The 13,352-nt window shown below is 34.2% G+C and overlaps 1 protein-coding gene across 1 annotated transcript in view; it reads right to left on the reverse strand.

Moving 5' to 3' along the window:
- Positions 1 to 504: 504 nt before the first annotated feature.
- Positions 505 to 13,352, reverse strand: part of CCDC112 (coiled-coil domain containing 112) — a 31,473-nt gene continuing 18,625 nt past the window's right edge. The window contains exons 4-10 of the mRNA XM_036849344.1: positions 11,958 to 12,047; positions 8,158 to 8,233; positions 7,370 to 7,760; positions 3,822 to 4,235; positions 2,281 to 2,376; positions 1,448 to 1,566; positions 505 to 1,234 (exon numbers count right to left, since the gene is read on the reverse strand). Coding sequence (XP_036705239.1) covers positions 1,204 to 1,234; positions 1,448 to 1,566; positions 2,281 to 2,376; positions 3,822 to 4,235; positions 7,370 to 7,760; positions 8,158 to 8,233; positions 11,958 to 12,047 — 1,217 coding nt within the window. The 3' untranslated portion in view covers positions 505 to 1,203. The remainder of the gene's footprint in view (positions 1,235 to 1,447; positions 1,567 to 2,280; positions 2,377 to 3,821; positions 4,236 to 7,369; positions 7,761 to 8,157; positions 8,234 to 11,957; positions 12,048 to 13,352) is intronic.

Raw genomic sequence — 13,352 nt, forward strand, 5'->3', positions numbered from 1 at the left:
TCTCACTTTGCACCAATAATTGTATAATCAGAATTCAGTTTCCAAAATTTGGAGGCCATCTACTTTGAATATTAACTTTGAAATAAGAAAAGGTTTTGACTACTACTCATAGTAAATTTCTGAGTCATTTGACCTAAATGTATCAAATTACAATTAAAGATACTCTAATATAAAAGTTATAAGAAATGAGTTTCTATATTTCTTATGTATATGATGCCTTTCTTATAAGATGGGAACTAATTAAAGTTAGGAACTAAGATTTTTTTAACAGGAAAAGTTGAGTCAAATTAAGTTAAATTGTGTTTTCATTTACAGAAGTTTGGAAATTTTAAAATTAACTCTTTTGACCAAATATATTAGTCTAGCAATTTTAAAACATTTTAAATACCACTAAGAGAAATCATAGTATTCTAAAGCCAGCTTATTTCAGATGATGTTTCAAAACAGAAGATTTTCATATTTTGAGGCAAACAAAGCAGAAAAGAAAACTGCATCAGCCAAGAAGATGTGAAAGACACAAGATTTTATAAATGTGTGGAGTCCAGAAAGGCTGAAAGGAGATTTGGAATAGCTAAAGGAAACCAAAAAGATTAAATATCAATAATACAAATAATAGGGTATATATGAGATGAGAGGCATATTTTTAAAATAAATATTCTCTATATAAAACAAAGCATGCTTCAAACAAATACAAAATATTTGGTACACAAAAATGTGGTAACTGACAAATTACCAATTTGTTAAACTTAGAAAAAGTACCAACTTATTTCATAACTCAAAAAAAAAAAAAAATTTACATTTTTGTTACTCAAGTTAATTTAGCTCCAAGTTATAAATCTTACAATTTTGGTTTAAAAATGTTACTCTAAGATTGCCTCTATTTTGCTATGCCATGACAAAAACAAAGTATCTTTCAAATGTTCTAAGTATTTAAATGAAATACTGTTTCTACCATAGACTTATTCAAGGAACTTTTACATCAATAATAGGCCAACTTACACATTAATTACCCTCTTAGTATAAACAGGAAATACTAATGACAATGCCTCATGAACTTACTACCTGCCAATTCACATGCAACACAATAATCAATCTGACTAGGCTAGTAATATTTCAAGAACACAGTTAGTCACTCTCTCCTGTAACGGAATATGCTAACGTTCTCATCAACTGAATGCCAATTTCATAATCCCATATTCTTCTCTAAACTCCTTGTCTCCAGGTTGGAATAGCCCTAAGGAGAAGAAGAAAAGAGCAATTACAAATATATAGGATATTTTTTTAAAGTCCTGATTAAATGTTAACTTTAAAAAAGTATATAGATTTGTTTTATCAACTTTTTATTATAAAATACAATATACATACATAAACTGCATAAAATATATACAATTTATATGCAGTTTATTAAATTATTATAGAGTGAACACCCATTCTAACTCCTTTTTACCTATGTGGGATATGTAGAAGTGGCCCAGAGCCTGTTGGTCCTATCTTTTTGGTCCGTTCTTCCCAACCTTTGGTAGGTTTGTAAAGTCTAGAGGGATCTCTACTAATGTTGTTTTCAACCTGTAATCAGAAGTAAAATGAGTGCCAGTTAATTTATATGAACTATTAAGTTTGTACTTGTAAGATACTTAGTTTTAAGGAAAGAAAGCAGTTTTAAGGAAAATACTTGATATTCGCTAGACAGAAATAAAACCGTTTCAGTAAACTTATAATTGTGCTCATATAGCTAAAATAAAATTTGGATTATATCAATCTATTAATAAAGTGTTAATTTAGGTTTTTTTTCTAGTTCAATTATTTTATTCTACTTCCACTGTTGTATTTTTTTCTATTTCTATCATGAGGGAAATGTAATGCAGCAAAGTATGATAGTGATATAGCCAGACAATAAATTTAAGATAAATAAACACCAGTAAGTCCTTTGTTTTATCCATGAGAGTCACCAGTATCTTTATCACCAATGAAATTAAACAATGCTCATAGCTGCTATAGGTCTAAAATATAGGCTCACATAGGAAGAATGAAGAAAAGAATGAAGAGTAGGAAGAGAGAAGGAATTTAGGGTAAAAGAAAATGAGGTGCTTATAATGTGAAATGGTAGAATTCAAACAACAGCTGCTTAAGTTGTACCAAGTTATTTTTTGTAATATGTAAATAAATAAGTATGAAATAAAGGAGATAGATAAAAAGAAAATGGATTTTATGTTTGTATCCTTACAAATCAATGAATTAGGATAATAACAATGAAAATAAATTAACCTCAGTACTGAGTACCTTTTCTTTTAATTTTGCCAGTTTTCTTTGTTTTTCTGCCTTTTCATCTTCCTTTGATTGTCTATCTAGAATTTTCAATTCAAGTTTATGTAAATCCTAAAAGACATATACCAACAAAAAAGATAACATTAAGAAATTAAAATTAGTTAGAATTTGTTTCAAAGTTTATTAAAGTAAACTTTAATAAAGTTTAAAGTAAAATTAAATTACCTTAAGTAGCAATACTCCTTTAATATCAACTTTATCCAAAAAAAGCTAAGAGCTTTATTTTCTGAATATAAATATAATACATCACATCCTTTCTGAATCACCTTCTTTTAGGTGTTTCTTGTTTTATTTTATGGCTCAGTCTAAAACTTCCTTTCTTTTAATGGGTGAGTTAGCCTATTTTCACTTATCAATACAGATATGTCTGGTTTTAGACCTCTCATATATTTTCTGTATAACAGGTTTTCTTTTTTTTCTAAGCCTTTAATTATGTGACCTGCTTGCCTTTTTGGGGAGTGGATCTTTTGTTATTTAGGGAGATTTTTATATATGAACCAAAAGAAATCCCACTAGTAATGTGTTTTTTTCTATTATTTTTCTTTGTATTTCCCTTATTTTTTGCTTTGTGAGGGTTGTTCCTATGTATTCTGATGCATATAACAATTCATAACACTTACCTCTCATTTGTACTCTTCTTCATTTTAAAGTACCCTTCCTTGTCTTTTTTAATACATTTGGACTGAATTCCACCCTGTCTGATAATAAGATTGCAACTTCTTTCTTTGATTAGGATTTTTCTTATATACATTTGTTTAAAATCACCTATAATCCTCCCTCTCAGCCATAACCTTGATTCCTTTAAGTATATGTTGAGTATCTATAATGTGCTAGACCCTAGGGTAAAGGATGAACAAAAAGGGCAAAACCTCTGCCTTCATGGAGCTTACATTATGGTAAGGAGATGGACAGTGAACTAGTAAGCAAATCACCTATGGGGAAAAGCCAGCCAGTTTGGCAGAGAAAACAAGACATTCATGGCCTGGCCTGTCGCTACCTTTCCAGACTTGTCTCCTGCTGGTTCCCATCTCCCAGATGATGCCCTAAAAATACTGAAGTGTTTACAGTTTCCCCCACAAACTACTCTGTTACACTCCTCCAAGCTGCCCATTCATGTTCACTCTACTAAGAAAGATCTCCCCTTTCCTTCCCCTTTCTTCTCTTCCAAGACTCAACTCAAGTATCACCTTCTGTCTCACACTCACAGTTATGGTAAGCTTTCCTCCTTGCACATCCACCTCCGAAAGTTCTCTGTCCACACCTCAGTCACCACACTGTTTACCATATTATACTGAAGTCCTCTATTTGCACACCAGTCTTTCCCAGTAGACTATAATCTACTAGAAAGCAGGGAGCGTGGCCCACTCATTTTGGTGTACTAATGCTAGGTCCAGGCCAGATATATAAGGACTCAATTAATTTTTGCTGAACTGAACCTGGAAGTAATACCTCCATGTGTATCACTGAAAAATTATTTAGGAAATGTATTTACTCACTCTTTCTTGAAACCTGGAAATTTCATCAGCAGCGGTTTTTCTTTTTTTTACCTTTTCTGTCTTTTCCCTAATCTCCTTTTCAAGTCTCAAAAATTCTTCCTGTTCTTTCTTCTGCTGGGTATAAGTTTCTAGCAGCAATTTTAGTTTACATTGGCGTTGACGTTCTTTCTGCTGCTTTTTCTCCTTCTCTTCCTCTTCTTTTAACTGGGAAGCATATTTCATTGACATTTCTACACTTTTCTGTTTTTTCCAAGCTTCAACTGCCAATTTCTGCTTCTTTCTTTGTTCTTCTTTTTGCTTTTGATTATCTTCCTGTTTATTATGAAAAAGCATTGGTATGTTCTCTGCTTTTTCCTTTAACTTGAAAATTTCCTCCTTTTTTTGCTGCTTTTTGGTTTTCCAATTCTGAATAGACTAAATGGTTAAAACATAGTAAGAAAAAATATTTTTAATAGCCAAAAGCATTTTATTTTTTATTTTATTTTTTTATTTGGCCACACTGCGCAGCATACGGTATCTTAGTTCCCCAACCAGTGATCGAACCTGGGCCCCGGCAGTGAAAGAGCTGAGTCCTAACCACTGGACTGCCAGAAAATTCCCGCCAAAAACATTTTAAAATACAACCTCAAATCCATCTTTCTTTCTACAATAGTGATGCAGGATGCTAGTTGCTTAGGTTTTAAAAGTGTTTTTTTAAACCAACGCAGGTTTTTTCTACTTCTGTTTGTAAAAAATTTAATGTATCTTTTAAAACTCTGAATAATGGCTATTCCATCGGCCTTTCTCTTCCTCTTTTAATCCCCAGGTGCACAAGGACAACACCTCATGAAGTATCCTCCTCCCCTTTACCTCCTTCATTTGTGTTCAGGGGAAACATCCCTTTCCTCTGATCATTTCACTTCTGCTTCCAAATCCTCTTTCTAGGATTAGAATCCTTTCTGAGTGACCTATCTCTGGTCAAATATCAGAAGAGGAATTAAAAGTGGGGTAGTTGAGAGTTATGTGCTCTGAAGCCAGATATCTGGGACCAAATCCTGGTTTTGCCATTTACTAGGTGTAACCTTGGACAAGTCACTAAATGTCTCTGTCCTCATTTTGTTCATCTGTAAGTGGTAGGCAGCACTTCTCAAATAGGGTTATTGTGAAGTTTAAATGAGTAAATGCCTGGCACATAGTGCTTCATAAGTGTTAAAAAAAAAAAAAGTAAAAGGTAAAATAGCTTCAGATCTTTATATATGGTATGTAAAGATTATTTAAAATTCTAGCAGCCTTCTCTATGCCATAAAGGAAACATCCACTGAATTACTTTCCCCTCAAGTTGGGAAATCATTTCCTCATCTTTCCTTATGGTATATCATTCATTTTCATTAAATAAATCCTTATGCTATGTGTACTATATGCAAGACAATGTGACGGGAACCATAGATGATTAAAACAATACCAAATGCCATCTAGTATAGTGCTACTCAAAGTACTGGTCCACGACAATATCAGGAATTCATGCCAGAATGTAAATCAGTGTACTGCTTCCTCAATGAGAAAGTTTTCTATGAAAAAGCAGTCACCTGAACTAAATAGTGTGCTTACTGGGTAGCTGATTCTCATGCAATCATGATAACTCATTGAAGACCAGAATAGTTTGCAAACTAACATCCAGTCCATGCACCACGTTTGAGCAGCATTGCTCGAGGTGAGATATGTACATAAATACTAGAATACAGAATGTGCCATCGCACATCACACAAGACGTATAAACAAGTACTAGTGAAATTCTGAGCGGACTATTTATGTTTGAGTGGGCAGAAAGGAAGCAGCATCTGATCTGGGCAGATTTGGGTAGGTTGATAGTGGAAGGGGGAAGAAAGAAGGAGGTTCCAAAAAGTGAGAACAAGATAAGCAAGGGTAGTTGGGCCAGAAAGTTCATGGAATGTCTGAAAATAAGTGTGTTCATTTAGGCAAAATACAGGATATATTAAAGGAAGTGGGAGATAAAAATGGTAAATTTCCTACTCAACATTTTAAACTCAACAGATTTGAAACTGCATTCCTGATGCTGTACCCCCAAACTTCCCTCTTCTCTTCCACCATGTCCTACTTCAGTAAATGACACCTCCACCTTCACACCCCCTCTTACCTCACCCCTACAGCCAATCAATCATCAGATATCAGGAAACAGAGTGGCTGGGAATAAGAAGAGAAAGCTGGAATCCAGGTGGTTTACCTTCATTACAAGAAGCAGTGTGTCTGTTCCTTTTCCCTAGAGAGGTGGTTCTCAAACTTTAGCTTGTTAACAGAATAACCTAGAGTACTTGTTTAAACACAGATTTTGGGGCCCCGCCCCCAGAGCTGAGATTAGGTCTGGGGTTGGGGCCTGCTAAATTCTAACAAGTTCCCAGGTGATGCTGACTTCGCTGGTCCACAGACCACTCTGCTGGCCTGTGGACCTCAAGTTTTCAGTATCCTGCCTGGAGAAAAGAAATCCCAAATAATTCTTAATTGCTTGTTATTTTGAGTTTTTAAAAATGACTTATGTTTCAAAGTTTTTCTTAAAGTTTCAAGTCTCAACCTTACGAACATTCAACTTATTTTGGACAGAAACAACTGCAACAACAAATGCCAGCTATTTCTTCTAAAACTTTAGACTACACGTGGAATCAAATATTTCTTTAACGCTCCTTAGGTATGTTGTTTGTTGAATTGTCATACCTTTCTTGTTAAACCAATCGAGTTAAAGTTTATCTAGCTGAAGTCTACAAAAAAGTGACTCAGACTTAGACTATCTAAACCCATGGTTCTTGACCAGGGGCAATTTTTACCCTCCAGGGGACATCTGGTAATGTCTGGAAATATTTTTGATAATCACAATTCAGGGGGTGCTACCAGCATCTAATGGGTGGAGGTCAAGGATGCTGCTAGCCATCCTACAATGCACAGGACAGCCCCCAGAGCAAAGAATAATCCAGCCCAAATGGTCAACAATGCCAATGTTGAGAAATCCTGATCTAAACCAGAGCCAGAATAATATTTTTGTGAAAATGGAACTTTTTAGGTATTTGCTGCAATTAAGAGTTACCCCTTTACTCTGGAGTTGCCAAAATTTTGAGTCTTTTAAAATAAACAATGAGGCTGAAGTGCCAAAACTAAAAGAAACTTTTGAGTCAAAGAGTTTTCTTTCTACTGCCTCTTTATTTTCTGTTGAAAATAATGTGTCCTTTGCTGGTAAGATGACTTTTATCAAAAGCCCGGGTAAATCTGCATTTCCCACACTTCTAGTGGACACAGAGGGTGTTGCCCACTGTCAGATGTTTTCTGACCCACTGTATTATTTACTGGAGTAGATATGCTGGATGTTGAGGATGTCCAACTATAGTTCCACTAAAATGACTTCACTTCTCAATGCCTCAGTTTCACCCTCTATAAGATGGCGGGAAAAACTGTAACATACCTCATGGGGTTGTTGTAAAGTTAATAATACATGTTAAAGAGTTTAGCACAGTCCTAGAACACAAAAATATACAACAAATAATAGCTATTATAATTGTTATTACCTCTTTTTTCCTTTCTTCTAGGGCCAGAAATTTTTGATACCATTTCTCATGCTGTCGAACTTCATCCTGTGTTCTTCCAGGAAGGTGTTCAAGAACTTCTCCCATAAATGCTGGCTTCCCTTTATGCTTGTTTCTCACCTTTACAAAGTTCTGGTGATCATAATCATCCCAGCCCCCTTGTCGCCCTCCTGCTTGCTGAAGGAATTTTTCAAACTCTACCACTTCTTCTGGAAGAGTACTTGGTGTTACTTTGTCCACAGGAACTTTGCTCGACATTGCTCTGAAAGTTTTCTCTGTTTCTGAATTATCCAAAGCCCATGTGTCAATTTTTCTTGATATGGCACACAACTCATTATTAGTTGTTTTCTCTTCTTTAATAAGCTCTTCATAGCTAAAATTTTAAAAATAAAGTTTGAAAAATAAGATACAAACCAATCCATATTAACCCTTCATTTTTCTTCAAATTTTATTATTCCCAACTCTTTTGATGTCATCTTCTCCACCTTACATTATTAACGTTTATAAATCTAAGCCTTAAAAGAGTTTCCTCAGAGAAAAAACAATCTTTCAAATTCTTATTTGAGATTTTATAGTGTCCAAATATAAATGAAAATTCACTTCAAACATGAAAAGCAGTCTAAAACCTAAAGCAAAAGAAGTTTTATATTGCCTTTGTGTAAGACTAGTATTAAATACATAACAATAAAATAGTTTACATACAACAACCTAGTAAAGAGTTATTGAAAAAAAGGTAAATAATTGTATATTAAAATGTATTTAAAACATACATCAACCTCCGCTCTTCCTTAAAAGTGTTAATTGCATTTTCAATTTCTTCCATCATTTCTCTGAGCTTTTCAACAACTGTAAAAAAAAAAAGGAAAAATTATGTTATGTCATATTTTATTATGACTAAGAATTAAAAATTAGTTAGAAAATTAGAATGTTCCCTTAATTTAAAAACATTTCTTAGCCTAAAGGATAAGAAAAAAATGTGCTTTTAATGTGTACAGTAATCAAGGCAATATGGTACTGGCACAAAAACAGAAACATAGATCAATGGAACAAGACAGAAAGCCCAGAGATAAACCCACATACCTATGGTCAACTAATCTATGACAAAGGAGGCAAAGATATACAATGGAGAAAAGACAGTCTCTTCAATAAGTGGTGCTGGGAAAACTGGACAGCTACATGTAAAAGAATGAAATTAGAATATTCCCTAACACCATACACAAAAATAAACTCAAAATGGATTCGAGACCTAAATGTAAGACCGGACACTATAAAACTCTTAGAGGAAAACATAGGAAGAACACTCTTTGACATAAATCACAGCAAGATCTTTTTTGATCCACCTCCTAGAGTAATGGAAATAAAAACAAAAATAAACAAATGGGACCTAATGAAACTTCAAAGCTTTTGCACAGCAAAGGAAACCATAAACAAGACGAAAAGACAACCCTCAGAATGGGAGAGAATATTTGCAAACGAATCAACGGACAAAGGATTAATCTCCAAAATATATAAACAGCTCATGCAGCTCAATATTAAAGAAACAAACAACCCAATCCAAAAATGGGCAGAAGACCTAAATAGACATTTCTCCAAAGAAGACACACAGATGGCCAAGAAGCACATGAAAAGATGCTCAACATCACTAATTATTAGAGAAATGCAAATCAAAACTACAATGAGGTATCACCTCACACCAGTTAGAACGGGCATCATCAGAAAATCTACAAACAACAAATGCTGGAGAGGGTGTGGAGAAAAGGGAACCCTCTTGCACTGTTGGTGGAAATGTAAATTGATACAACCACTATGGAGAACAATACGGAGGTTCCTTAAAAAACTAAAAATAGAATTACCATATGATCCAGCAATCCCACTACTCGGCACATACCCAGAGAAAACCGTAATTCAAAACGACACATGCACCCCAATGTTCATTGCAGCACTATTTACAATAGCCAGGTCATGGAAGCAACCTAAATGCCCATCGACAGACGAATGGATAAAGAAGATGTGGTACATATATACAATGGAATATTACTCAGCCATAAAAAGGAACGAAATTGGGTCATTTGTTGAGACATGGATGGATCTAGAGACTGTCATACAGAGTGAGGTAAGTCTGAAAGAGAAAAACAAATATCGTATATTAACGCATGTATGTGGAACCTAGAAAAATGGTACAGATGAACCGGTTTGCAGGGCAGAAGTTGAGACACAGATGTAGAGAACAAACGTATGGACACCAAGGGGGGAAAACCGCGGTGGGGTGGGGATGGTGGTGTGCTGAATTGGGAGATTGGGATTGACATGTATACAATGATGTGTATAAAACTGATGACTGATTAAAAAAAAATTTTTTTTTAATTTAAAAAAAAGAATTTTTATGATTGCAGTTTTTTGATTACAGATTTTTTCCTATGCACATATCTTAAATATTATGTTTTCCAAAAAAATGTTTTATACCACATATATTTTTTTGTGACATGCACTTTTTCTTTAACAAAATGTTGTAGTTAATTTTCCATATCAATATACATATGGCTACTTCATTCTTTTTATGGCTACATGGTATTTCATTGTCTAATGCTACCCTAATTCATTTAATTAATTCTCCAACTGATGAACCTTTAAATAGATGCAATGCTGTAGTAACTATCTTTGCATACACATTTTTGCATGCTCAAATAAATATTTTTATTTTATTTTTAATTTTTATTTTATATCAGAGTATAGTTGATTAACAATGTTGTGCTAGTTTCAGGTATACAGCAAGGTGATTCAGTTATACATATACATGTATCTATTCTTTCTCAAATTCTTTTCCCATTTAGGTTATTATAGAATATCGAGCAGAGTTCCCTGTGCTATACAGTAGGTCCTTGTTGGCTATCTGTTTTAAACATAGCAGTGTGTACATGTCAATCCCAAACTCTCAGTCTATCCCTGCCCCCTCAAATAAATACTTTTAGGGGATAATTGATAACCTTAAATGCTAAATCAAAAAGGTATGCCCACTTTACAGTATGCTAAATACTGTCACACTGTCCTTCAAAGAGGCTCTATCTCTTTACAGTTCTTGGGAGTGCTCCTTCCCACGTAATTCTAGCCAGTTCAAAAATAAACAAAAATTTACTGTCATTGATTTAATTGATATTTTTATAATACTTAATAAGCCTGAGCACTTTTTCACATGTGTTTTATGTTTCTTTTGCTATAATATGCAACTTACAATCTTTGCCCATTTTTCTGTTGCTCTAATTTGTAGGCACTCTTTACACATTATGGATATTAGCTTTTTAAGTTACATATATACTGCTAATATTTTCCTAATTTGTATTTCAACTTTGCTTATGGGTTTGAGGTATTTTTTAATTTATTTATTTATTTTATTTTTGGCTGTGTTGGGTCTTCGTTTCTGTGCGAGGGCTTTCTCTAGTTGTGGCAAGCGGGGGCCACTCTTCATCGCGGTGCGCGGGCCTCTCACTATTGCGGCCTCTCTTGTTGCGGAGCACAGGCTCCAGTCGTGCAGGCTCAGTAGTTGTGGCTCACGGGCCCAGCTGCTCCGCGGCATGTGGGATCCTCCCAGACCAGGGCTCGAACCCGTGTCCCCTGCATTGGCAGGCAGATTCTCAACCACTGCGCCACCAGGGAAGCCCCCAAGGTATTTTTTAATAGTCAATTATGTCCACTTTTTTCTTTATGGTTTCTGATCTTTGTCATTCTTATAAATTATAATACAATTACAAAAATATTAACCCATGTTCCTTTCTAATATTTTAATGGTTTCATGTATTAATTTAATAAATAATAATTATATTTACTATTTTTTATTGCTTACTATGTTATAAGCAGTGCATAAATGCTTTATGTGCATTGTCTCACTTCATTCCTGCAACAACTCTATGAGTTAGGTTGTATGATTATCTCCATGTTAGAGCTAAGTAAATGAAAGCTCAAAGAGATCAGGTAACTTGCCTAAAATCACTTAACTGCTAGTTCAAGGATTTGACCCAACATGTGTCTGATTCTTAGGTCCATACAACTTGAGCACTTTACTGTATTGCTCTGATCTCTCAGGAATGAATGTTGGCTTAAGCAAGGAGGTAAGGATACAATTTTGTTTTTCACAAATGACTAGAATTTGCCCCAATACTACTTAGCCATTCCCTTAGGTATTTGAAATGCCTCTGAAAGGCAATAATTTCAAAAAGCAAATGATGGGAAAACACTAGGCTAAGAATCAAGAAATCAGTCTTTTTTTCCTCTTCATCAGCTGACTCTGAATCTTTGCATACCACAGATTCTTCATCCTGTATGTGACACTATTATCTGTTCTGTCTACTTCATAATTTGTAAGGGTTTGATAGCATCTTAAAGATAAAAAAAATACATAAACACCAGATACTACAGTTTTCTGATGTATCCTTATTAATCCCTAACCAAAAAGTAGGGCTTAGCTCCTCCATTAATGCCAAATAGAAAAACTCTTACTAGAAAAGTATAAACTTTTCTAATGAACAAAAGTAAAAACTAATACATAAGAAAAAATATAAAATCTAAATTTACTTACAGTCAGGTGTAGGCTTCACATCTTTTAACTGATGCTGAAGTTTCTTTACATTGTTGTGTATTTTGGCCAATTGTTGCTGGATTTTTACTCCTGTAAGGGAGAAGTATGTACTTTAAAATAACTCTATGACAAATGTGGTTCAGGATTCTTCACACAAGACTGATCACCACCATTTAGTAAATGATAGTGAAGAGCAATTAAATAATGAACAAAAGATGGTTATTTATAAGTGTCAATACAGCCTGAACAAACTCTTGCTCTAACTAAAGCATCTCTCAATTTCCTCTAATGTTTTAAAGCACAATAGGCTAAATCTTACTATAACCTGTGCCACGGAAATGTCCTTGGAAATATTTTTTTAAACTCTAGAGACTGAGTTATTGGACACTCAAATACATGGATCAGTAGCATAGGTTTAGTCATGTTTTGTTCTTTAACAGTTTTTCTCTTTCTCTTTTAATTTGTTATAATTTATGGACATAGATTTTGACCTCAACTATTGTTGGAATATTAAAACTGTCTAACCAATATTAATTCTATGAATACTGACAAACTTCCTAGTGAGAATTAACTTCATCTAACCACATCCTCTAAGATGGGGCTGGTGATACCCACTGGTGTCACAGTCATGGCCTTGAGGAGATGTCTCAGGTGCCATTTACTGGTATGTATGCTACATGTTGCCAAGCTCAGCCAAAGGACCAGTCTGAAGTAAAGTGTTAGGCCCACAATAAGAGCCTGAAGAACAGAAGAGGGTCTCAAAGCCATTTTCAGATGTTCCGTATCAGCAGCAGGAAGACTGGATTCTTCTTTCGTATTTTCTTTCTGAAGTTGTAATCTTACTTTAATATTTACTTAAATTATTAAGCTAAAGTCAAATATTCACATTCATATACATATTCATATAATAATAATATTTTATCATCTTTGGGTATTTTACTTATGCACCCCCCTTATTTTTTTGCAACTTTTCCACAAATGAACATGAAGCACCAAAAGGCTCTGTTCAAAAGTCCTTAAAAGCAATTATTTTTTAAAAAGTTTACCTTTAGGCCTGAAGCCAGTGCTAATATTCAAAACAAACCTCAAATATGTGTATGTGACTTTGGCTTGTTCTATTTTTTATTAAATGCAAGCGTTCCATAAAAGTAGAAACTTTATCCAATGTATTTTATAGAGTCTTACTGTTGAAACTTTAGGTCAAGAAACTTCCCTACTAAAGTAATCAGGAAAGTGTTTTTTGTTGTTTTATTTTTGCCATAGTTTGATCAGCTACAGTGATACCGCTATAGGGCAAATGATCTTTTTATTTTTTTAATTTATTAATTAATTAATTTATTTTTTTGGCCGCGTTGGGTCTTATTTGCTGTGCGCGAGCTTCGGTAGTTGTGGCTT

The sequence above is a fragment of the Balaenoptera musculus genome, chromosome 3 (assembly GCF_009873245.2).
Source record: "Balaenoptera musculus isolate JJ_BM4_2016_0621 chromosome 3, mBalMus1.pri.v3, whole genome shotgun sequence".
NCBI lineage: Eukaryota > Metazoa > Chordata > Mammalia > Artiodactyla > Balaenopteridae > Balaenoptera > Balaenoptera musculus.